This window comes from Dermacentor silvarum, chromosome 10, assembly GCF_013339745.2.
Source record: "Dermacentor silvarum isolate Dsil-2018 chromosome 10, BIME_Dsil_1.4, whole genome shotgun sequence".
In the NCBI taxonomy this organism is placed as follows: Eukaryota; Metazoa; Arthropoda; class Arachnida; order Ixodida; family Ixodidae; genus Dermacentor; species Dermacentor silvarum.
The window spans coordinates 102,368,696-102,395,733 of record NC_051163.1 but is presented as its reverse complement, the minus strand read 5'-3'; the positions used below and the strand labels follow the sequence as shown (position 1 = coordinate 102,395,733).

At 49.3% G+C, this 27,038-nt stretch overlaps 1 protein-coding gene across 1 annotated transcript in view; it reads right to left on the bottom strand.

Annotated features, from left to right (window-relative positions):
* LOC119466388 (conserved oligomeric Golgi complex subunit 5) overlaps window positions 1–27,038 on the bottom strand; it is a 53,819-nt gene that overhangs the window by 11,654 nt on the left and 15,127 nt on the right. Inside the window, exons 11-16 of the mRNA XM_037726897.2 lie at window positions 25,946–26,110; window positions 24,639–24,852; window positions 21,220–21,282; window positions 18,169–18,272; window positions 15,616–15,747; window positions 1,203–1,371 (exon numbers count right to left, since the gene is read on the bottom strand). Of these exons, the coding sequence (XP_037582825.1) occupies window positions 1,203–1,371; window positions 15,616–15,747; window positions 18,169–18,272; window positions 21,220–21,282; window positions 24,639–24,852; window positions 25,946–26,110 (847 nt within the window). The remainder of the gene's footprint in view (window positions 1–1,202; window positions 1,372–15,615; window positions 15,748–18,168; window positions 18,273–21,219; window positions 21,283–24,638; window positions 24,853–25,945; window positions 26,111–27,038) is intronic.

Here is a 27,038-nt window from a genome sequence, read left to right as displayed (position 1 = left end):
CAAACGCGACTCCCGTTGCGCGAAAGGCCGTGGGGGTATGGGAGGGAGAGGGGGCGACGCTGTGCGGCGGCGCCAAATGCGTATCTTGCAACCGAGCGCAAGGGTAACTGGCAACGCTATCTCCCCACGCGAAAGGAGCAAAGTGGGAAGGTAGCGCAGGAGGGAGAGAGTGGGGGGGGGGAGGGTGGCTTCTACTCTGCCAACAAATGCGTTCTTGTACTTTGTGCCTGTGCCAGCTGTCGGTGTTGTCGCGCGCACCGTATCTTGAAAGCGATCTCCACATGGCTCTGACCTTTGTATGCGCTGTGCTTACGCTGCTCAGTTTCCGTTGAAGCGATAGACTGCACAAACCTTCGCTTGCTGCGGCGGCCGCGCGTGGGGCAGCGTGGCCGCCGCAGCGAGCAAAGAGACAAAAAGAAAAGCACAAAAGCAACAAAAGCGCACCGCTTCAAACTCCTCGCGCCTAGTCGCGGCTTCCGCGCTGTCCGGCGCCGCGTCCACGCCTCCGCCGCAAAAGAGAAAGAGAAAACGCGCGTGACTGCGCGCTGTTGTCTTTCGCGGCCGTTGGTGGGGCGGCGTTTATTCGTATCAACTGACGCGGGTCGAAAATCGATTCGTAACAACCGTTCTCTAGTACGTTGCAAAGTAATGGGGCGCGGCCGGGACCTCAGAAAAATTCGTATCATCCGGAAATTCGTATTAGCCGTGATCGTATCATCGAGACTCCACTGTATAAGCGGACTTGTTACATACAGTAGACTCCAGTTACTAGCTTAAGAACAAGTTACTGCTGGCGCAAAAGATTTTCCAGGTGCATGTGCCCATTGTGTTTGTGGCAAAATGTGCTATGCCAGTCATGCATTTCAATTTGTTCATTCCCATTGTGTCTAGTTATATTTCTGCTTATCCTCTGTTTATCGCCTTTATTACAGGTTTGGTTATTTCCAGCATTTTCTTTTTTTTCATTCCCAACGTGCTTTCATTGAGAAACTATTTATAACATTATTTTTCTTCACGATGTAGTAAGCTTGTGTTACATATGCACTGCAAAGACATGTTGCTCTCCACCACACCTTCTCCCGCCCCCCCCCCCCCCTATTTTGCTACAAAGAATGTTGAACAAATTTGTAACATACCGCACTTCATTTCTCAGCAAACTCCAATTAAATTCATTCCAAAACAGCGTAACACGTGCAACCCACCTTGTAGGGGCGCCCCAGGTCTGCCAGGGGCTGGCCCAGTGGTGCCAGCGCCATTTCCATGTGGGCAAAGTCGGCGGCCAGCCGCATCTTGCCGCCTTCGGCCAGCGGACGAACCAAGCTTGCATGCCGCACAAGTAGCTCCAAAGCACGTGACGCCAGATCCCGCAACCTGCGAAGCGTTTGATGCCTTTTTCTGCACTGCTAACCTTGACAAAATTTTACTTCGTTTGCCTTAAATGCTTCCAACTGTCACGCGAACCTTTTACTCGCTGCTGTCTGTCTTGCTCAGAACTATCTGCATTGCTAAGCAGCGTCTACTAAATATCACAAGGGGTTTCAATTATGTGCCATGTTGTTAATGCAGCAGCTGTACATTCTCGGAGCAGGCCATTTCACAGAAGCCAGAGTTCATCCAGACTGCCCCAGACTCGCCCGTCCGTCTTGGGTGAGAACGCCGGCTCGCACTTAGTTTCTCACTCCCGTACCAGCAAATCGCCGAGGTCGTCGCACACCGCATTCATAGCCCCGCCAACCCTATTGCGATAAGCATCTTCGCTTATCCGTTACACAGCACGTGGTGCGGTTGGAATCATACTGCACAAATTTAATAGGCAATAACCCAAACACGCCGCTGTTCCCTGCTGTAGACTGCAACTGTATACCTTTTCCGGTCGCTGGATCCCATGTAAACAAGAAAAGGCGCGAGGAGCCATTGAGAACAGTAGCCTACGGAGGCATCAGCTTCCCCGCAATTCTCGCCCGCCCGTCTAGCGTGAAAGCGCCAGCGCGCACTCAGTTTCTTATTCCGGGACACCAAATCTCTTCCCAAGTCATCGCACGTCACATTTGCAGCTGTTGCCGCCAAACCTATTGCAATAAACATCTTCACCTATCTGTTTTACAGCGCGTAAGGCATAGTTCCATTGGTAGCATACTGCACACAGGCGATAATCCAAACGCGCTGCGGTTCCCTACTGCAGGCCATGCGATGTGAGCGTCACATTTCGCTTTGGCAGCATTCACCGTCGCCCAGCAGCTCGATTTCATTTCGGTTTCCCGTCACTGTCTCTAAATACTGCACAATGGGAAAACAAGAAAATGTGTCTCGAGCCACCGAAGCCCCACCAGCTCGACGCGCGCCTCGTGTGCAGCGATTCGTGCAGTGCTTCACATTACATACATGTCAACTACAGTTGAGTCTGTCAAATTTTTTCAATCGCTTCGCATCGTACGTTTTTTCAGTTGGCACGTTTTTTCACGTGTTTTTCGCCATGACGTATGAACGAGGTTCTACTGTACTTTGTGGAATGCACAAACTGTAAGTACAATGAAGAAAAGTGAGAATGAGAAATAACAGCCCGCAATATGTGTACAGTCGAATCCGACCCTACAACGAATGCCGCCACAACGAAGATTTTCCGATTCCCCGTCAGCTGCCCACAGAAAGTAATACAAAAAAGTCCTTTCATAACGAAGGCGTTTTATTCGGTATTTCCACTTCAACGAACTTTCCGAGAACGAAACTGGGAGTGATTTGAAAATGTAACTGCCGAGTAGCCAAATTAGAAGGCCCTTCCAAAGCTGTGATGATTGTACGTCCGCTTGAACGAGGCTTTCGCGAACGAAATCAAATTCAAAGTACCGATTTAAGCCACTGCAATCCATAGCCACGCGTGGTCATCACGTGCCTGCACGAGACTACAGGGGATCACCGCAATCGTTGCCGTTTTCTGTGGTGTGTGCGTGTCCGGTCGAAATGGCTACGCCAACGAAGAAACGTAAATTTGTCTGTCTCGAGGAGAAGGCACATACAGTTAAACCTGGACATAACGAAATTGACAAATTCCCGAAAAACTTCTTTATAAAGAGGATTTCGTTATATGCAGGTTCGGCACGAAAATTCGAAAAATAAACGTTTACCGTATTTACTCGATTCTAACGCGCCCTCAATTGTAATGCGCACCTGTTTTCCGTTTCCATCGAAGCACTCATCTGCACCATGTCACACTGTCATGAGTAAGACGCCGGCGGCGCCATAAAGAAGAAAAAGACGATGTGAGCGGAGCGTTCTGAACGGCGCGAGCGCGCGAGGCGCGTGACCCGAGGCGTGATCGAGGGATGAACGGCGTTGTCTGAGGAGTTCCGGGCCAGGAAGGTCGCATCGCCAGCACCGCACTGGCGACGGGAGACTTGGGGGTCTGGCCGAGTCCGTGACGTTGGCCGTCCACGGTGTGGCCGTCGACCTCGGCAAGTTCGGGCGAGGCTCCTGGACAAGCTGCGACTTCTCACGGCAGGACCAGGCACCCCAGAGAGGCTCCCCCTTCTACGGCAGACCGGCACGTGCGATGATCCCCGGAACGCCACGTCGGCACTCGGGAAAGAAGCTGGACTGGAAGCGGCGGCCAAGCACGTCGCTAGGCCTAACCCGTCACCTCTCCCGGCCACGTCAGCAACAGCGACCGGGTCAAACAGGCTCCGAAGATGAGCGGGTGAACGTACCGACTGCAAGGCAGCCACGACTATGCGACAGTCGGCGAAAAGCAACGACTTCAAGAAAGGCCCAACGAGATTCTCGCCGGGAGAATACGAGCGACGAGGGCGAACTGAGTAAGGACGATACATTCTCGCAGTAGGCCAGAGTTGCCAGACGTTCGCGTGGGAAACGCCCAGAATTAGTGTAGGCGTAGTTAAGGACATGTTTAGTGGGTATTTTAGTGTGTTCATTAGGTTGTACATTTGTTGGCATTTATTTATTCATTGTCTTTTAGTTCAGTGTGTAGCTTGATTTTCGGTTTGAGGCTTTTTGGTTTTGAGTTCGCGTGTAAATAAAATCTGTTTGCTGTGTCGCCATGCGTCTTCCCCCTCCATCTCTCATAACACCCGCACGCCTCCGAGATCAGTGACAACGAAACACATCACAATTGGCGAGCTTGCCAGGATTCGAACCTGGAATCTTCTGATTCCAGGATCGTCTTTTTCTTCTTTATGGCGCCGCCGGCGTCTTACTCATGACACACACCAGGTACCAAATGCGTGGACACGTGTCGTTTCGCACAAGCACGAGGCATCGGAAACGAAGAGCGAGCGTCACGAAGGCGTCGTAGCGTCGTATAGTGTTACAGTAGAACCAGGCGCGGATCCAGGGGGGATGTCCGGATGTCCTGACCCCCCCCCTCAGATTTCTGCATCGCCACCCCCCCCCCCCTGCTGACACGGGGACGGCCCTGTCGCAAAAAAATATGGCCACCAGCATTTTTCAAAAGTATTTTTCGCGAATACCAGTGGTAGCAGCCATGTAGAAGTAAAGCTAGCTCGCTCACAAGCTTAGTTATATTCCGTAGGGGTGTGGTGTCGCGAAGTTGCCGTAGTTATTGTTTCTCATGAACACCTTGGACCTCCTGGCGCCGGCCGTGCCTTACTCGTCCCGTCGGTGGCGTCGAATGAACGAGGGGACGTCCCTTTTGCCAAGCACGCCGATGTCCGCGCGAGCGCCTTCGCGCCTGATCAACTTAGTTCCCCATTGGGGTGTCATCGGTTGCCTCATTTGCTGTCATCGGTTCCGCGACCAACCTGCTTAATGAAAGAGATCTCTCGCTGAAGTGTTCATATATATATATAACAACTAACAGCCTAACTAAGAACTACGCATAGACAACTTTTTTTTTTAACTGTAGCACTCATTGTGATCACAGTTACACGTTGACAATATCCAGTACGAGCACAGTACCGTTCGTACGCTACAAGTTTTTCATTGTAACTTCGCAGTTTTATTGTCGTACATTAAGCATAGGAGGCTCAAGCCCACCGGATCCGTTTATCTGAGTGGGCGTTCTCGCGGAGCGGGGCGAAGCCTCGAGCATGGGCTGCGAAATGGGGGAGCGTGACGTCAGCGGCCAACGCCAGCGCGCGGGCCTAGGATGGCGTCGCGTGGTTAGAGAAATGGGAGCAGATGCGCGCCTTGTGTAAAAGGATGACGTCGCGTGGGAAACAAAACATGAAGACGCTGGCTCGCGCTCACGGCTACTACGCTACATCGTTCTTCTTGTAGGTGGCGTCGTGAGTCTTCACACGCGGTGATTCGCATATCGTAAACAACTAGCGTAGTGGTTGCCGCGTTGAAACGAAGGTGTCTCAGCCGAACACAAAGAATCTTCTTAAGGAAATCAAGGTGTCCCAACAGAACTCCAAAGCCGGACCCGTGCTTACGCATTTATAACGAACCTGCGACAGACCATCCCAAATTTTATTTTAAGAAACAATACAGGCTGATATACCGGGTGTTCAAAATTAAGCTTTATGGTTTTCTTAAAATTAGGCACTGGGAGGCACGTGAAGACCACCTGCGCAAATAAGTTGTGTGGCCAGGGGGACACAAAGTGAGATAATTATCGCTGTCAGCAACCGAATTAACTAAAATTGAATAATTAACTTTTTATTGACTGCAGTAAGTGTGTATGTTTGTATTCAAAAGTTAGAGGCAGTCGTGTTTCTGCACAGTTTCACTTGGAAGAATTCGTCTAGCATGTCTATGCTCCGATATATCCAACTCCAAATTTTAATTGTCGTTCGCATGATTACGCATGCAAGAGAGTGAGGATCAGCGCAAAGCTCCTCCCTGATGTGACGCGGCTGTTGGGTGCAGCGTTTAGTCTGACAACGCGGCGGAGGCATTGGCAAAGATAATAACTGCCCCCCTTCCCCTCACGGCTGGCGAAAAAAAAAAAATCGAAGAACCCGTAACCGCTGTCGTAACACGCGACCGCGCAGCCTGTAAAGATGGCGGCAGCTGCCATGCCGAGATAATGGCGCGAGCGGAGAAGCCGGAGGCCAGTGCGCGTGCGTAATGGTGACTAGACGACCGGGCATGGTCCTTGTTTGGGCTACGCAAATAAAGTGACTGCTGATTTACAAGTATTGTAAGCTTTATTGAAATCAAAAGCAACAACTGCACCATCAACAGCAGAAACCTTTTTAGCTATGCTAACGAATATTTCATACTGCCGCTTTAACTTTGGTGTTGTCATGCACAAATCTCATGACAACACTTCACCCATCAAGATGTCAATGCCCTAAAAATGTCCAAAATGCCTCCCTTCCACAGCAACGCAAAGCATAAACCGCTCTCGCGTCGAGTCGATAACTCTGCGCAGTGCAATTGAAATTTGGAGTCGGATATCTCGGAGCACGAACACGCTAGAATAATTCTTCCGACTGATACTGTGTAGAAACACGACAGCCTCTAGGTTTTCAATACTGTGAGCGCATTTTGCGCATATCGTCGTCGTCATCTGTACAAACGACTCATCATCTTGTGTGAGCGCTATTTGTGCATATCGTCGTCGTCATCTGTACATACGACACATCATCATCTTTTGTCTCGTGCGGTGCTTCGTCTCTGACTCGGGCGACTGCTCGGAAATAAAGGCATCGCATCGGTCAACGTCTCACAAGTGGTGGAGGTGCTGGGTAGGTGAAGGAGAGCGACCAGAGGAGGTTGTGTACGGTCCGGGAACGGAGGAATCTGGTCCAGGTGTCCTGTCTCGCTCAAAGTTGGCGTAGCCGCGCCTGTCACCTGGGTGACGCCCGGGAACGTAGTAATCCAACCTAGGTGCGCTGTCTCGCTCAAAGGTAGCATAGCCCCGTCGTTCATCCTGCTGACGCCGACGGCAGTAGCGAGAAATGTGGCCGCGAATACCGCAGTAGAAACAAACCGGGCGCGACGACCGCCACGGAGAGTAGTACGGCTGCGCCGGTATGTGTCGTCAGTGTTTCGCCTGCCACATCTTCCGCGTATTGTACGCCCGCAGAAGGCCACACTGGTGCTATTAAGGCCACCTTGAGTGCAGATCTCAATCCGGCCCAGACCAATGCACTCCTCACCATTTTAATGAAGCATGAAGCTTGTTTTGACGTTTCTTCGCGAGGCCTGGGTCAGACCACTGTAACTACTCATCGAATTGAAACAGACGGCTCTCGCATCATTCGCCGTCGCCCGTACCGTGTGTCACCTTCGGAGCGAAAAGTTATAGAAGAACAAGTGAACGACATGCTGACACGCAACATTATAAGGCCTTCAGCAAGCCCTTGGTCTTCTCCTGTTGTGCTTGTTAAAAAAAAAAAGGATGGTTCTGTGCGCTTTTGCATCGATTATAGGGCGCTCAACAAAATTACCCGTAAGGATGTTTATCCAATGCCTCGTATTGACGATGCTTTGGATACCTTACAAGGTGCCGAGTATTTCTCGAGCCTCGACTTGCGCTCCGGATATTGGCAGATTCCCATGCATGAGCCAGATAAAGAAAAGACTGCGTTTGCTACACCTGATGGCCTTTTTGAATTTAACGTGATGCCTTTTGGATTGTGCAATGCACCAGCTACGTTTGAACGTATGATAGATACAGTACTCCGTGGCTTAAAATGGAACACCTGCCTTTGTTACTTGGACGACATTGTCATCTTTTCGTCGAGTTTCTCCCAGCACCTACAACGTCTAGACCAAGTTCTCGCGTGTCTAGCAAAAGCTGGTCTCCAACTCAATACTAAAAAGTGTCGCTTTGCAAGCCGAAGCATTAAAGTATTGGGCCACGTCGTCAGTAAGCATGGCATCCAGCCTGATCCCGATAAAATCGCTGCAGTACTGCAATTTCCGCCACCAACCGCTCTTAAAGAACTCCGCAGCTTTCTAGGACTGGCGTCCTACTTCCGCCGCTTTGTTCGTGACTTCGCCACCATCGCCGCTCCTCTACACAAACTTCTGACTTCGAGCGCGTCCTTTGTGTGGTCGAACGACTGTGAAGCCGCCTTCCAGACCCTCAAACGAGTTCTCACGTCAGGGCCCGTGCTCCGTCATTTCGATGCAACGGCCCCGACTATTCTACACACTGATGCCAGTGGGCATGGAATTGGCGCTGTCCTGCTGCAGCGGAATCAGAAGTCCGAAGAGCAAGTCGTGGCTTATGCAAGTCGTGCTCTTTCTCCTGCTGAGCGCAACTACACGATTACAGAACAGGAATGCCTCGCCATCGTGTGGTCAATACAAAAATTTCGTCCCTATCTCTACGGCCGCCATTTCACAGTTGTGACCGACCATCATGCTCTCTGTTGGTTGTCGTCCCTGAAAAACTTGTCTGGACGCCTCGGCCGTTGGGTACTGCGCTTACAGGAATATGACTTCACTGTCACGTATAAGTCCGGCAAACAACATCAAGATGCCGACGCTTTGTCGCGCTGCCCGCTGTCCCCAAACGCCCATGCTTCACCTTCGGTATGCACGTCACCATCTAGCCACACGTCTCAGCGCACGCCCAGTAGCCCGGGACAGTCAGTTGCCTCAGTTGACTTTCTCCCGTCTACTGACCTCGTCTCACTCCAACGTACTGACCCATACTGCCGTACGCTGATCGACCGACTTACTGGCTTGGCACGACCCCCCAACAGTCGCTTAAGACGACAACTTTCGCGTTTTAAGCTTCAAGGTGGAGCGTTATTTCGATCAATCTACCATCCTTCCGGTAACCGGTGGGTGCCAGTAATACCTCGCTCACTTCGACTCCAAGTATTGGAAGCATTTCGCGACGACGCGACGGCTGGCCACTTGGGCTTTCATAAGACCTACGACCGCATCAAAACGCGTTGTTTCTGGCCGGGCCTTTCCACCTCAGTCGACAAATACGTTGGCTCCTGCGCATCATGCCAACACAGAAAACGCTCGACATCCCTTCCAGCCGGTCCTCTGCAGCCTCTACCATGCCCGTACACCCCCTTCGAAATTGTGGGCATAGACTTGTTTAGACCCCTCCCACTCACGCCCGCTGGTCACCGCTGGATCGTTACCGCAGTGGATCATCTAACGCGCTACGCTGAGACAGCGGCTCTTCGCTCTGGTACTGCCTCCGAAGTCGCCGAGTTTTTCGTGCACGGAATCGTTTTGCGCCACGGCGCACCTCGTGTCCTCCTGAGTGACCGTGGCAAGACGTTCCTATCGCATGTCCTCCGTGAAGTCCTTCAGGCCTCGGACACCATCCATAAGACCACATCATCGTACCATCCGCAAACAAATGGTCTTACGGAGCGTTTTCATCGAACTTTGTCTGACATGATGTCAATGTATGTTCGACCCGATCACACCAACTGGAACACCATCCTACCTTTTGTGACGTTTGCGTTTAATACTGCCGTCCAACGTACAACCAATTACAGTCCCTTCTTCCTGGTGTACGGTCGTGCGCCGTCTTTCGTCTTGGACACTACACTCCTTTCAGCACCTGCTGCTCCATCCGCGTCTCTTCCTGAGGAATTTGCCGCTCGCCTCTCCCGGTGCCGTGAACTTGCCCGCGCCAACACCGCTATACCATTCAGGACAAAAGGAAAATTCGCTATGATGCGACGCGTCGCGTTGCTTCGTTCCGCCCAGGCGACGAAGTTCTTTTGTGGAGACCTGTTCGCGCACCGGGGCTCTGTGAAAAATTTCTCCACAGATATCTCGGCCCCTACACCGTTTTGCAACGAACTTCGGCCGTTAACTACAGCGTCACTCCTGTCAGCTCAGCTACTGACCGCCGCCGCCGCACTACGGAAATCGTTCACGTATCTCGCCTGAAACCCTACATTCGCCGTACCTACCCTTTCTAGTTTGCGGTCTTGCTGACCGCTTTCCTGAAGGGGGGAAGTTAGTGTGAGCGCATTTTGCGCATATCGTCGTCGTCATCTCCACAAACGACTCATCATCTTGTGTGAGCGCTATTTGTGCAAATCGTCGTCGTCATCTGTACATACGACTCATCATCATCTTTTGTCTCGTGCGGTGCTTCGTCTCTGACTCGGGCGACTGCTCGGAAATAAAGGCATCGCATTGGTCAACGTCTCACAATACAAACATACCCACTTACTGCAGTCGACAAAAATAATTGTTCAATTTTAGTTAATTGGGCTGCTCACAGCGATAATTATCATCTCACTTTGTGCCCCCCTGGCCACATAACTTATTTGCACAGGTGATCTTCGCGTGCCTCCCAGTGCCTAATTTTAAGAAAACCATAAAGCTTAGTTTTGAACAACCTGCATGATCAGGCACAGCCGCCAAGCACATGGCTGTATTGGGTAACGTCCTTTTCCTATAAGCACGGAGAAACCGTACCTGGCTTCGCTACAGGTCTTCTTCCTCTTTCTGGGGTTTTACGTGCCAAAACCAGTTCTGATTATGAGACACGCCGTAGTGGAGGGCCCCGGATTAATTTTGACCACCTGGGGTTCTTTAACGCGCACTACAACGCAAGCACACGGGCGTTTTTGCATTTCGCCTACATAGAAATGCGGCCGCCGCGGCCAGGATGCGATCGCGCGATCTCGTGCTCAGCAGCGCAATGCCTGAACTGACTGAGCCACCACGGCGGGCTAGATGGCGCGAGGTAACACTCGTTTTCATGATGACAGTGGCGGCCGGGGAATAAAAACAGCGTGAACTTCTTGGCAATAAATACAAAAAAAGAAGAAAAAAAAAAGTGATTTGCCCTCTCAAGCCTTGTAGGCTACAGGTGCTGCTCTAGCCGTATAAAACGCGGGTTTATCGTGAGCAGAAACGGTGAATTTCGGTAAATGATAAAGGCTACTATCATCATCATCATCATCATCATCATCATCGACAGAAGCTGACCCCCCCCTCAGAAAAAACCTGGATCCGCCCCTGAGTAGAACCTCGCTGTTATGTTCCCGGGGGCTGCGTTTTCCCGGCTGTTACGTCGTTTTCGACCGGTCCCGGCACAGCTCCCATAGAACTCAATGCATTCGTAACCCAGCTGTTGCGTCGCAACTGTGGACCGTTCCCGCATCATACGTTGCGAACTGCCACCCCGCGCCGGCCCGAGCGGCCATTTTGACTTTTCATGTCGCTGGCTTGACGATGGCATTAGCCGCCCAAAGTGCCGGGGGCGACAACTATGACGTATTTTCGGTTACCGCCAGCAATATATGGCCCTTGGGATCCGTATTTGCTATATAAAGATGGTGTCCATGACGCGTTGTGGCCCTAAAATTGGTTTTGGCTCATAGATATTCCGTATATAAGGGTACGGCCACGCTAGCGGCAAAAAACGCGCGCATCATGCAGCGAGCGGCAAGTTGCCGCGCGTCAGCGCCTTGCTGCGAGGCCACCGTGGCACGCGCGTCTCGCCGCGCGACAGCACGATAAGCTCCCGCGCTCTCCGAACGGGCGAGCAACACCGCGAGCGCTCATTGTTTCATGCGAGAGACCACGAGAGACGACGATCGTCGATTGGAAACCCGGCGCGGACCGGCGGCGTTCCGGTTGTGATGGCTCCGTGACGTCATCCTCGTCGCTCTTGGTTGGCTCTTCATCTCGCGGCACGCGGAATTTGCCGCAGAACCCATTTCGCGTGACACGCCGCAAGACCCCCGATTCCTGCCGCTTTTGCCGCGTGTTTCTGACGCGCGTTCTTGCTGCGTGTTTTTGCCGCTAGCGTGGCCGTACCCTAAAGGCCAAGGGCGATAACGCAGTTGCCGCGCGCCGTATGCTGTATGTACGAGTGAAAACGTGCGAGGGGCGCCGACGACCGCGTCTAAATCTCGCGCGCGCTAGAAAAGCAGGGAGGAAGCGCGCCTTCTTCCGTTGCGCTCGAGGCACCGGCGAGGGGGGATGGATAGCGGGGCGGCGCGCGGTCGCGCAGACCGTATCTTGAAAGCGATCTGCATTGGGGCAGAGTTTAGCAGTGTAGGTGCATCGGCGGCTCGTAGCTTTCTGCGTGCTGTGTGTTCTCGGCGCTCAGTTTGCGTTGAAGCGATAGACAACAGCACATAGGTCACTTCGCTCGCTTCTCCAGCGGCGCTTCCACACGCCGCCAGCGTTTAACAGCGCGTGTCCGCGCTCATCGAGTCTGATGTGCCACAGCGTGTACCAGCGCGTCGGCAACATCAGCTGGAAAAGGAGAGAGTGCCGGCTTGGCGGGCTAGGCCAGCTGCAGCAAGCAGCAGGATCAGATTTGAATGAAGGGAGGGGGAAAGGTCACGCCCGCGGCGGCAAGATCGCCGGGTCGAGGGATGCAGGGCCGCCTCGCACACGCACGCACGCACACGTGCGATCGCTTCGCATTCCATCGCGGCAGAGAAGGTGCTTCCGGTTGCTGCTCGTGCAAAAATGACAAAATTTGGGGCAGAATCTCTAGGTGGTCGGAGGGGGAAATTCGTTACATCGAGGGGGTCTCCCGCTGCCACTTCGTTACGTAGAGGTCTCAAATACATGTGCTTCTAAGGAGTAACGGCGGGGAATCGAAAAACTTCGTTATATCCAGGAATTCGTTATATGGAGGTTCGTTATAAGCAGGTTTAACTGTATATGAATGCCGAGGCAGAAAGCGGAAGGAAAAAGTCTCGCAGGCAAAACATCAATTGCGATAGCAGATTAGTAGACAGCTATACGAACTACGGATAGTAGTTTTATTAGCCGTATAAACTTATAAACATTCGCTAACTAAATTACCGAGCACGGTGTCACGCAAGCATGAACACATCTCGCTTGACGACCGCAGAAACTTGGTGTCAACACGCTGGAGTGAGAAGGCACAGCAATAGCAGCGAGCGAATTGTCCTCTGTGCTGTCTCTCGCTTCACCGCGAACTATAAACGTCGAAAGCACAGCGCACACGACTCTATCGGCACTAGTTGCACTTTGCCCACATCGCAGATGGCTTTGAAGATGAGGCCCGCGTGGGCACTCACTGTGCATGTCGCAGATTGCTTTCAAGATAGCGCCCGAGAGGCCGCGCTGCAGCCGCTGTTGTCAACAAGATGCTAAACTCTCGTCGTCGGGAAAATTCCAATCCGTTAGACACACGAACTCCGGCGACTGCTTTGAAAGTAATGGATCCTTTTCACCTCATCAGAAAAGTTATCAGAACCCACGACAATGACATTGTGATAGCTCTTTGAATGGACTGTGAGACTCGTGTAACGCCTTTGCTTACCGTGAAGCGTAAGAAATCCAGACTGACCGACTTCTGGAAATAAAATTTCCTGTAAGTGCAAGCTTGCCAAGCTTGCCAACTCTGTCCCAAATATGCATTGAAATAGTGATAATTCAAACCGCTTCATTGCGGCGGTGGTATATACATACCAGTTTCGCATCAATTAAGTTCCGCCACAAAGAAATTTTTCACGTGTCCCTTGAATTTCATTGTAGCGGGACTCAACTGTATCTGGTTCACATTTGTCATTTAAGGGGCTCGGTTGCTTATATTGACACATCTCTGGGTGGAACAACGTAGCTCACACGCACAGATGGCATTTTGCTACATTTTGACATTATTTAACATTAGCGGTGCACTGTTTTCACAATATTTGAAGCTAGCAAAGATCTGCTGCTGTAGATGTCGATGTAAACAAATGCACCGCTTTGGTAAATCCGTCGCAGAGGGCAGCGCCCAAAGGCTTCTTGAATATGCGAAATGTTTAAAGAATGTGTAAAAATGAATACAAAAGGCGAGCTGCAAGTGCAGAAATCAGTAACAACAAATTACAAGGCGTCGGCAGACAGAACACAGCGTGCCTTTATTGGCCGCACTGTTAGCACAACAGCGCACTCAGTCCTTCTCAACCAGCATTCGGTGAGTGCTACATGGCTTCCAGACACCACATGCTGCCCCAGAGAAGCCAATAATAATTAATCATGACCCACAAAACACACCCAACGCACATTCAACATGGGCATACGTACACAAGTCAACAGGCGAAAGCCCCGGCACCCTTCCCAAATGTTTCCAATGCCATGCGGCAGAAGGCAGCACAAGAAATTTTAAAAAGTAGATCGAGCTGCATGTACTACCCTCATGAAAAAACAGAAAGGTCGGTATCACCATAAGCACAGACTTGGTACGGTAAATACGCCCTACACTAATGACTGTGCTAAGCAGCCTCCAATGTGATGCATCCCTTCGCATGACCTACAAAGCTCAGCCATTATCACTGTCATCATCTTCTTTACGTCCACTGCAGGACAAAGGCCTCTTGCAGCAATTTTATTCCCGGCAGACCTCATTTTATGCCTGCGAATCTTCTAATTTCATCCCATCACCTAATTCTCTACCATTCTCGACTGCGCTTCCCTTCTCTTGGCACCCACTCGGTAACTCTAATTACACCATCGGTTACCTGCACTAGGCACTACATGGCGTTCCCAACTTCATTTCTTCCTCCTAATGGCAACTAGTGTATCAGCTACCCCCATTTGCTCTCTGATCCGCACCGGCGTCTTCCTGTCCCTTGAACATCCCAATAAGCCCACTTGCACACCAATCAAATGTTTTCATTTCGGCACGGCTTGTGAGCGATGTAGTGCAAAAACATAAAAATTGCATGCGACTACACTTGTGACTAGTGCAGCAACATCAAGCCGGTTTTGCGGAAAAACCGGTTATTTGGTTATTCAATTCACTGGTTATTTGAATTTGAAAACCGAATAACCGGAGTGATTGGTTATTCAGTTGGTTATTCAGTTAATAGTATCCAGATATTCGAATAGCCGGATATTTGTTCTTCTGTACTTGTGCCTAAATTACCTCTCTTTCTCTCTTGTATTCTTATATTTGCAGATTATCTTGCAACCGCTTGTGCAAACCCGATATCTGCTCTCATTAAAATCCTTACCTTTCCTTTAGCGACACCAAATATTCGTGTCCAAATATTCGAATATCTGGCTAACCGGGTATTTAAACCGAATATTCTGAATATTCGTTTCTTGGTATCCGGTTACCGGTTTTCAACACTAGATTCACTTCCGTTCCGTTAAACCAGCAATTTTTGGATGACATGCCAATACAAAAGCTTAGTGTGATCACTGAAGCCTGGTGAGCTTACATGCACATCATGCTAGTGCCATGCTAGAGTATACCATGCGGTTTGGCTTTGACCACAGTAGGAACAACAAAAAGAATGAGAATTCTGCAAGGATGTGGAAAAGGGCACCATCAGATTGTCGATAAAGCAGGAGTCACAAGGTACAATGTGTCATCCCATGCAACGTGGCACACGTTAGGAAGACAGCTGATCCAAATGTACAGTATAGGAACATGTAGGTAACTGGTGGTGTGACCGGTCGTATGTAGAACCAAACAGAAGGTAGCTGGTACAACCTACTTTACACACAATCCAATGTGCAATAGACCGTACCAGCAAGCAACACCTAGCTAGAGCGACCATATAACCAACAATCACACACATTGTATTGGAATTTGTGTCACACCACGTGTCTTCTGCTTTGACGCTGCTCATACCAGGCACATTAAAATGCTTTCTGTTGAAGATGATTTGCAAGGAGATGGTCTCTGCTGTGAGGCACATTTTGCACCTTTCATGTGTGTTGCAGGGACCCATTAAAAGCAGCCAGCGACCCCTCCCCTGAGCTCACCCTTGCGTGACAGCCGCAGTGGAAGGCCACGAAGAGAAGAAGTCAGTCTGGCAGTGGGAAAGGAACTGCTGTAGCTCGCGCATGTACAACGAGCAGGGAGCATCAGGGGCTGCCATGCGGTCCACAGCAGGGCTGCGGGTACAAGAGTTGTTGACAAGGGGCTCCAGATTAGTTATGACTACCTAAGGTTCTTTACCACGTGCCTAATAGTAAGTGCACATAGGTTTTTTGCAGCTAAGGCTGCTTTCTTGACACAATCTTGAAAAGAAGGCAGTAATCGTTTGTTCTATAGAAAACCTGCGCTGGCCAGGAAGCACTAGGGTAATACAAATGGAATAGAATATTGAATACTTTCCGAATAATGAATAACTGTTTTCACAGTTATTATAAAATAATGTTCACATCCTAGTATTCTTAGCGCTAGCACGTTTTTATCATGACATAGCACGTTATGAAGCGCTGTTTATTAAAAGCACAAATAGAGCGTTTGGAACAAACCAGTAGTTTCATCCATGCACAGAACTGTTCATAGAGTGCAAATGATTGCTGTATAGCCAGTAAAGTATGGCTCTCTAAGTGTGGTAGCCTACTCCACTACCTAAGCTCTCGTGTTATGTCTGCACTATGCCTGCGGAGATGAAATTTACCGTACTATTACTCTAACTTTATGTTTAAATGGACACTGTTGATGTTTTTAGTACAGTAGAACCCCGCTGTTATGTTCCCAGGCGCTGCGTTTTCCTGGCTGTTACGTCGTTTTCGGCCGGTCCTGGCATAGCTCCCATAGGACTCAAAGCATTGGCGACCCTGCTGTTGCGTCGGAACTGTGGACTGTTCCCGCATCATGCGTTGCGAACTGCCACCCCGCGCCGGCCCGAGCGGCCATGTTGACATTTCATGTCGCTTGACTTGGTGGCTTGACAATGGGATTGGCCGCCCGAGGTGCCGGGGGCGACACCTATGACGTATTTTTGGTTTCCGCTAGCAAAAGCAGATGGTGTCTATAACGCATTGTGACCCTAAAATTGGTTTTGGCGCATAGATCTTTCAGATAAAGTCCAAGGGCGATAACGCCGTCACCACGCGCCGTATGTGTGAGTGAAAGCTTGCAAGGGGTGCCGACGACCGCGGCTAAATCTCACGCGCAGCAAGGAAAAGCATGGAAGAAGTGCACCTTCTTCCATCGCGCTCGAGGCACCGGGGGTGAGGAGGAGGGATGGATAGCGGGTGGCATTGTACTCTGGCATCAACTGCATACTGCGCGGTGGTGAACGGTCGCGCGTGCCGTATCTTAAAAGTGATCTGTGTGGGGGGCAAAGTCTAGGCAGTGCAGGTGCGATGGTGGCTCGTAGCTTTCTGCATGCTGTGTGCGTTCTCGGTGCTCAGTTTGCGTTGAAGAAATAGACAGCACGAAGCTCACATCGCTCGCTGCTGCTGCGGCGCTTCCTCACGCCAGCATTTTGACAGCGCGTGTCCGCGCTTATCGAGTGTGATGTGTTCATGTTTGCCTGTGCACGCTGACACCATGCTTGTTAATATAGTTAATAAGCGAATTTACATGTTTAGAAATTTACATGGACGATAAAACTACTATCCTTACTTTGTATAAAACTGTCTACTAATTTGCTATCGTAATCGATGTTTCGGCTTTGAGGCGAAACTCTGACTTTTTTGCACACGTAAGAATTGTGTGCAGTTCAACACTACTTTCATTTCTCAATTTTTCTTGTTTCTCGGCTCTTGCATTTCCCGGCTCTTATGTTTTTCTTTACGGTCCCGTGAAAAACATATCAGCGGGGTTCTGCTGTATTAGAAAAATATTCGAAAAAGATTAGAAAAATATTTGTATTATTATGAAGAGTGACTATTCGATTCAAAGACCGAAAGGAACAGCACACTATTTGATTTGTTTTTCTTAAGTTTCGAATATTCGCATACCCCTAGTAGAGACGCTGCGAAAATGAGTGTTTTCAACGATGACAGCAGATGCCTGTATCAATGCTTGCTGACGCTTGACACATTCAGCCAAGCTCTGTCCATGGCTACGCACGTTCGGAGGAGCATGTGCACTCCTTCATTCTAGAAAGCAGGTGCCCAGTCAGGTTAGACGCTGGACACATGTGCCTCAAAATGAGCGGTAAATTTGCTGGCATGCAATCTCAGCCTGTCCATCTGTGTGTTAAGGCATTGCTGTTGGCATGCAAAGATTCGGCGATGTTTCCCCATAGCCTGGCCCAATCAAGAGCCTAGCAGCTTCTCCGTCCATTCAAACCTTTTACCAAAAGCCTGTCTGCAGAGTGATAAATTGTACAAAGTTGGTGTTGGCGACAAACAAATGAAATTAAGCAATGCAAAGTTGTCCCCCGTAAGGAAACACCGAAAGTGCCACTTTTGTCACGTCATTTCTCGATCACTGTCATGGCCTGTTTGGTGCATTTGTCTAATGGTTAACACCAACTTAGTTGTCCACCAGCAGCGTTGTCATGCAGTGTGAAAACGCCAACGACAAACCGGGTGCATATAAGAGAAGGAGGAGACGGGGCATGCTCTCACGTGCAGAAGTCTTCCTCGTGCATGGTCAGAATGATGGCCTCGACAGACTGGCTCACAGCAGACAGCAGCGGCTGCACAATGCTCTGGATGACCGTCTCCACAGACTGCGTCACGAGCCAAGCAGAAATGACACACTGAGCAAAGCCACAGTTCAAACAATGGTTATCTCTCCAACCACGCACTGGCGCTCATTAACCTCTCCACTCAGCACCTCTATCAAAATATCCCTCATACCGTATTTTTTGGCCTATAAGTCACACCTTTGTATCAGATGCACCCCCCTCAAAACGGCAGTTTTTCGAAAAAAAAAATGTACATAAGTTGCACCGGTGTATAAGATGCACCTGTTCGTTCGGTAAGCGATTTAAAAAAATTACAGTGGTGTTTCACTCCGTGAACACGGGTCACACACAAGCGTATGGGTGCCATATTTGCTACACGCGTGTGGTATTTGATTGTTTGACCGAGGCGCGCGGGTGCCATCACTCGAGAAATGAAGAGGCAGAATGAGCTGCGCTCGCGCGGTGAACCTAACCGGTCAGCGCTGCAACCGCTGTTGTAAATACAACCTGTAAATAGTTGCCCGTCTTACTGACTCGTTCTTCGCGTAACATCGTGGTGGAGGTGCTGGGTACCTACAACCAATCGACATTCCCGCGGAGCCATTCTTTCGGGTTGGTTTAGATTTACTTGGTTCCTTTCCTCTTTCTACTTCTGGGAACAGGTGGATCGCTGTGGCCACAGATTACGCCACGTGCTACGCCATCACCCGAGTGCTCCCTACAAGCTGCGCCACAGATGTTGCCGATTTTCTTTTACGCGACGTGATTTTATTACATGGAGCTCCGCGACAACTTCTCACAGACCGTGGCCGGACATTCCTGTCAAAAGTTATCGCGGACATCCTGCAGTCCTGTGCCACAGGGCACAAGCTATCCACGTCATACCATCCGCAATCTAATGGCCTCACGGAGCGTCTTAATCGCACTCTCACAGACATGCTCGCGAAGTATGTCTCTTCAGACCACACAGACTGGGACCTCACTCTGCCGTTTGTCACCTTTGCCTATAATTCCTCGCGCCACGACACAGCCCGGCTATTCCCCATTTTTCCTCCTGTTCGGCCGAGAACCAGCACTGCCCCTCGACACAACTCTCCCTGTTCACGCGGCACCCACCAGTGAATATGCACTTGATGCCGTCACCCGCGCTGCTCACGCAAGGGAAATTGCCTGTGACCGCCTTCTGAACTCCCAAGAGAGTCAAAGGCGTTTGTACGACCAGCGACACCGACACGTGCACTTCCCGCCTGGTTCTTTGGTGCTTCTATGGTCTCCGTCGCATCAGGTCGGCCTATCAGAAAAACTGCTGTCGCGTTACACAGGCCCCTACCGAGTGCTTCGTGCCGTGACTCCCGTCACATACGAGATCGCCCCTGACGCCCCATCTGCTTCCCAGTTCAGCGATATCGTGCACGTTACACGACTGAAGCAGTATCACCCTCCCAGTGATGACATTTAGACGCTCCGGGACGTCGCTTCTGCCGCCGGGGGATTATGCTACACGCGTGTGGTATTTGATTGTTTGACCGAGGCGCGCGGGCGCCATCACTCGAGAAAAGAAGAGGAAGAACGAGCTGGGCTCGCGCGGTGAACCTAACCGGTCAGCGCTGCAACCGCTGTTGTAAATACAACCTGTAAATAGTTGCCCGTCTTACTGACTCGTTCTTCGCGTAACAATATTTTCTATATAATTGCGACAGCAATGATACGCCACTGTGGTTGCCGCGATGTTCCATATAAGGTCCAAGGACGATAACATCGTCCCCGCGTGCCGTATGCTGTATGTGAGAGTGGAAGTGTGCGATGGTGAGTCTAATCGCACACAAGGGAGGATAGCGGGAAGGCAGCACGGGAGGGAAGGGGGGGAAGGGGTTGTACTCTGGTAGAAACTGCATAGTTTGCACAGCAGCGCGCGCCGTATCTTGACAGCGATCTGCAGATGCGACAACTTCGGGGTCGGTCAACTCACGGTCAGCCTGCCGCCACTTGCGTTGCTCCTCTGTCCTTCTCGAACGGCGCTCGGGAACTCGATCACGAGAAGAACCTGGTACCTCGATAGCGCGCACAGAACCCGTAGCACGCTCGTGGCCATAACATTGAATCCGATTTTGACAGCAGTTTTTCCACAAAAAACAACTTACTTAAGTTGCACTGTTCTATAAGACGCACTGATAAGAAATTCAGAAAAAGAAATGCGTCTTATACACCGGAAAATACGGTAAATGAAAATGTATTTACAGATTACTGTGAAACCTGACAATCTGAGAGCAGCGCCCGGCGCTACCACATGCAGTCCATTCGTGTTTCAGAGGGTGGCGCGGCATTGAGCCACCGGTGCAGCTCATTCATGTTCGCAGGGGTGGAAGGGCGACGGGAGAGAGGCGTGCGAGGCTGGCGATGCGGAGAAGGCTGGAAAATCGTCCGCGGTGTACAGCAGCTCAAATTTCTTTTTCTTTTTTGTTTTCAAGGATTTCGCATTCCATTACCTTTTGACACGCACACCCAGTAGTCAGACTTCAACGTTATAACCGATAACGTGGCATGGGGCATTGTAGTAAGCAGGTTATTTCACCATAGAATCATACAAAAGTTGACGGTGCAGCAGCTTCTCATTGTTATAACCGATATATTGTTAAAACCGGTATCGTTATAAGTGGGTTCAACTGTATAGACGGTAACTGTATTATAATGCGAAACCTAGTACACAAACAGAGAAAAGAATTTTAAAAAACTGAAACAAACATATGCAGTACACTAGAACAGTAGATACAAGAAAACCAATTAAGCAGTAGGTTGCGACACACATGTATCGCTTAACAAAAATAATTTCTATTCCTGGTTAAATCTGTAAGCTTTCTGGAGTTTAATTACAAATGGTAATGTATTCAATAATAAGATGGTGGCAAAGTGAACAGTCTGTTTCCGTAAAAAGTGACACTAAATTTGTTAGTCTGACCAGATTGACAAAAAAGCGAGAAATTGCACTTGCCTGCAGAGCCGTTCTCACTATAGATGCAGCCTCAGGTGATTCCACTGTATTGCCGCACAATAACTGTGGGAGGAAGGAGGGACACAACATCAAGACAACAATAAGTAAAGAGCCACTGTAGACGATGCTAGCCCGTCTGAAAGTAAAAAAAAAAAAAACACCGTAACAAGGTGATATGCCAGAAGTTTACGATAAATACACAGTGCATTACAATATAGTCCACTTATAACGTAACCATTTATAGTGCAGGACCGGATATAGTACGGTCTTTTCAGACTCCCGTTAATTTTCCCATAGCACTCCATGAATACGCATACCACTTACAGTGCAGCCGCATGAGACGAAATACCGGTTATAATGCGGCTTCCGCGGGAAAATCTCACCGACAAGGGCGGCAGCGAGCACGCTTCTCAACAAGGCGCGTGCTCTCGGCCGGCGTGTGCATTATTCAATGCAATCAAACTCACGTTAATTCGGACTTATATGGCCACACATCGGTTAATTCGGACTACTTTCAGAGCTCGAGGAGCGGCGCAAACGTGCGACGCAAAAGAGCAAGAACGGCGCTAGCGTCCAACCGAAACGAAACGGCGGAGTCCGCATCGCCACAGCCATCAGTTTAAAACGTACGTGAATGACAGCAGCACCGGAACACTTCGAGCCTATTTGTGTCTTTAAAGCCAGAATTCTTGCGTTTACCGCTGCGCATAACACCGCATTGGCCGCAAACTTTCGTAACTGCGTAGTCGTCGTCCACGATCGCGTCGATAGCGGCCGATAGCGGCCGCGGTTTTTTCCGCAGCGGTTGCGGCGAACAGTAGTTTCGTTTTTACTCTGTACACGCGTCGGCCGCGTGCCTAAAAAACTGCGTAGTCGCCATCGATGATCGCATAGATAGCAACCGCAGTTTCGACCGCCAGTTGTTGCAGCGAATGGTAGTTAATTTGTCCAGACTCGGTGCATGCGTGCCTTCAGCACCGCAAAGCCGCCATTCATAATCGCGTCGATAGCAGTCATGGTTTTTTCCGCAGCGGTTGCGGCAAACTGTTGTTTCGTTTTGAATCGGTGCAAAGCTGTCGAACTTAAACAGCACCGGCTACATCGCGATTAAGTTTTCGCCAACTCACTGGCAAAAACGTAATCGCGATGTGCTCGTAAAAGTACAAAGCGTGTCGAAATGCTTGGTCTACATGCTTCCATACAAGCAGGGCTTGAAAATCGTTGTTTTGGTTATAGTGCGGTACCACTTATAGTGCAGATATTCGCGACTCTTGCGACTTACGTTATAAGCGGTCTACACTGTACATGCTGAACGGAGAGCTACACATTGCTATAAAGTGGAGCGTGAAGATCTCATTTCAATGATGCTCAAGTACACAGGTCTAGTTCATAACACTTTGCAAAATATGTGTCCTTTTTAGACAGTAAAATGATTAAAATTCGATGGAGTTGATATAGAAGTTCTGGTCATCAGAGCTGTCACATGACTAATGCCCACACTCAAACGTACTGACGACAATTCCGAAAAGAGTAAGACTAACAGAGCACGTACCACTCACTGGTACGTGCTCTGTTAGTCTTACTCTCTTCGGAATTGTCGTCAGTACTTTTCCGTTTTTTGTCGCCCCTACACCATTCCAACAACCCTGCCGTCATTTCACAATCAGCCAACAATCTCTGCTTTTGAACAGCTTAACTGCCCTCGCCTCCGACCTTTGCCCTCCACGTACCCACCTACTCTCCTCCCCCATTTAAAGAAATAATTTAGTGATTTAAATGCTACCAAGGCAAGCAGTTGTTGCCATGATGAATGAGGGCAGTTTGGGTGAGTTGGTATTGCATGACGTTTTCTTGAACTCAGAAATAATAAAGAACTAATAACTCAGAAATAACAAGACACACAAGAAAAAAAACTGGAGACAGTGGGGGAGCTACTTAGCACCCCACTGTCCCTATTTTTAACACGAAAGTGTTTTATGCCAGGATCAGCGATGAACTTCCTTTACAAGATGTAATGGATGTGACGTTCGGCGCCAACGAGTAAAATAAGTGTTAAGGCGAAAGGCTTACATCTATTTCAAGGTAGCGTTGTGAGCTACAGAATATATCACGTGACGATTACCAAAGTTAATGATTGATTAGAGATTGAATTAAGGTGGATTAGGGTGGATTAATGTGGATTAGGGTAGATTAAGGTGGAAAAGGGTGGATTAAGATGGATTATGGAGGATTAAGGTAGATGAAGGTGGATTAGAGTGCATTACGGTGGATTAGGGTGGATAAAAGAGGATTAAGGTGAATTACAGTAGGTTTTACAAGGCTTTTGCCATCACGACTCTTTGGCAATAGCTGAGGACACCTTGAACTTTTGTTGACAGGGATGGCGCCGCCATCTAGGAGCAGTGAAGCGAAATACTGCATTGTGATACTAACAAGTGCCGACAGGGAGCACTACAGTAGTCACAGTGCACCGGAGGCTCGAACACGGTATAGCCTCGTGTTGGCACTTTCTGCATATGGTTTGTCTTTCGCGTCGGATTAGCCTGTGGCACCTCGTCGCCTATGGATAGCAGCTTCAACATGCATCAGCAGTGCTTACATGCTGCCTACTGCTTCGCTTGCGATGGAAACAACTAAGAAAACTGCTGCGCTAAGCGGCGCAGAAAGGCAACGGCGGCGGAGGGCGAATCTTGCTTTGGTTCGGCATGAGACACACCAGTGTGAAGCAGAACGTGTTCGCGGCGCATGCTGCGAAATCTGCCACTCGCATTCCTGAGCGTGTCGCAACTCGAATGGCTGCCCAAGACACTATGGAGTTGGACCGAAATGCTTGTACCGTCACTCAAGTGACTCGGCAGCTGGACGCTGCTCGCCAACAGGACGCCACTTAAACCTGCAGCACGGTCGCCAGCCCACAAATTGTGCGCCTTTCACTGCAGCGGACTGCGAGTTCACGAAGCAAACACGCAACAGCTTCTGTGAAGACACGTTTCATTTTCGTGTTCTACCGATTCTTTTGAAAAAGCGATCAACAGACAGACAGACAGACAGACAAAGAACTTTAATGAAGGTCCTGAGAAGCTCCGTTGCCCCCTCTCAGAGAGGCGACGAATCCGCGGACCACACCCACGTCGAGACGGGGAGACCGAGCTCCAGCGCTGCATCGTGACCTCTCTGGACAGCCCAAAATTGGCGTCAACCATAATTTTTTTTCTTGTGTCTTGTTTCCTATGTACACTTTTTGAGTTGCACTGGTTCATGAAAATGCCCTGATGAAGACTTGTTGGAAGGTGTACTCCAGGCTGAGGCATTTTTTGTTCAACCACCGTGATCACATAGTGGTTAAAAGAGTAATTAATAACATTCTACACAAATTCTGTGTTTAACCTTGAAGGAAAAGAAGACAGAGGGGCGCTCACCGTGTCCATCTGCGTCTGGAAGAGGTGCAGTAGGTGCAGCAGGCTGGCATTGCACTGCTGAGCAGCGGTGGCTGGGCCGTTGACTTGCAAAGCGTCCGAGCCTTCCAGGGCAGCCAGCTGCTCACACCGGGCAGCCAGCTGGTGGACGGCTTGTGCCACGTTTTTGGCCACCATGCGGCACAGGCGGCTGTCCACCGAGGCTACTCGCAGCTCGCTGAACAGTGGATCAACATGGACCTCCTCGTCAGCACTCAATGGCTGTTACCGTTGTCACTGCCGTCGTTCACCGTTACGTTTTATGTATTTTTGTTGGTAAATTATACAGTCAACTACCGTTGATTCGATGCTTGTGGTAGCACGAGATTTGGTCGAATGAATAAACGGCAGCAAAATGAACGAATGCAAATCCTTCTTATTGCTTGAAGTAGTCTGTAATTGCTTTTGCTGCTTGCTATTGAAACGCAACTCAACCAGCATGCAGTGAAGATTGCGTGCCGCTGGGTTTAAACACTGCCTCAGTGTTTGACTGAAAAGAAAGGCAAAGTTTGAAAGCTTCACGCTAAGGAAAGCAGTAGCACAGTCAGCTGAATTTATAGCATTTTCAAGCTTTCAAGGGAGCGCCAATGGCACTTGGTGGGAATCGAATTAACTGAAGTGGCATGCTTTCGCTTTCACATTAAAGGAGATTTCCTTCCATAGCCCCCAGTGTATGGTTTCTCACCAGAACTTTCCAGTGCATTCGAATTAAGCAAGAAGTCGAATTAACAGGAATCGAATGTATAGCCATTTCTCTAAGTACTGCCGTGCGCTATTATTAGAAACAGCCTGCCTTCTTTTCTGTGAACATGGATATATGTATATGCGATTTATTATCTTTTACAATTTTTTTATTTTTCCTGTTGTAGAATATTGTAACTAGTATGGGATCCCAACTAGCTTTGAGCTATGGATTCATATGCATTATACATAATTTTCTGTAATTACTTATTTGTATAAAGTACTTCATCATCGTCTTCACCAACACACCTATCACTACAATCAGCCGAATGGTACATTCTTACAATACCCTGCAAGCAGGCTTCCCCACACAAACAACAGCTGTTTAACTGTACCAGCTGTATGTATTTATTAACAACTAAGTGAATATTCATGCATATAAAGTTACAACAACTATATATGTCAAACCATTCAGCACGTTGGGCACAAGCTACAGACACCAAAACAATTTATCACACATCAATATGCTCATTTCCTGCCAAAGGAGGCTACAAAGAGAAGGAACAAGATCTCAGCGTTGGCCATCTCACCTAGAGATGGCTCGCAAAATGCCATCCAGGTCATCTTGTGAAGGGCGGCTTTCACGGCTGCTGCCAGACAGAGCCACGTTGACTGCATCCAGCAGACGCGAGACAGATCTGGACAGGTACGCCTTCTCCAGTGGGGCCAGGGTACCGCAGAGAGCCTCTTCTGGCCTGCACCCAAAATCACAACAGAATGGGGCCACTCAGAGGAAATTCGTAACAGAAAGGGCAGCATATTCCCAGCCCATCACATCACTTCGAGCTATAGTACTTACTGGACAAATTCCTGGTCAATCACGTTCAGCAACACTTCTGCTTTTGTATGATGTAATACTGAGCACTATGTTTCTCTGTGAATCATCAGAGCTTGTCTGCCATGAACTCCTGTGCTAATGTTTTTAGGTTTTCAGGCCTGCACAGCAAAACTTCCCCGAATGTCATTTTTCATTTTATGCGTTACACCGACTCATCAATTCACTCACGTCTGCTCCTCTGGTACTGACAACAGCCATAGAGTTTGTCTAGTACGGTCAACTTCCGTTGATTTTACTCCGGTTAATTCAATCCTGACCGAATGTCCTGGCCAGCATCCATACATTTCTATGGGATAAAACTTTTGATATTCCGATCCCAAAATTAGCTTTCGCATGATAATTCGAACTTGGCTTGTCATCACGCCCGCGCCTGACCCAAATGGTGACTGCAGTGGTGACTCCTATAGCAGAAGCATCTGTCTTAGCGTTGCTTAAGGTACAGTGAATGCATCGAGCACATCATCTCCCGTTGAAAATACCTATTTTCACTCTGCCCCAGCAAGATTTACTTGATTCTATCGCAAGTTCTCTTCTTTTTCTTTTTTTTTTCTTGCAAGAAAATTCGCCAATAAATTGCTTAGGCAGCACAAACTGATACAGAACCAAAACCGAGTTCGGAACAGCTTACCATCATAGTCAGCTTAGCCAGTGTCCCTACCATCGCAAGATGGCAACTATGGATGCCGACAGTGAGAGTTCTCGCACAGCATCATGGCGACAATAAACCGCGTTCAGTCTGACTACGAAAGCATATTTAAACGATAAGTCACTGTACCTGTTAAGCT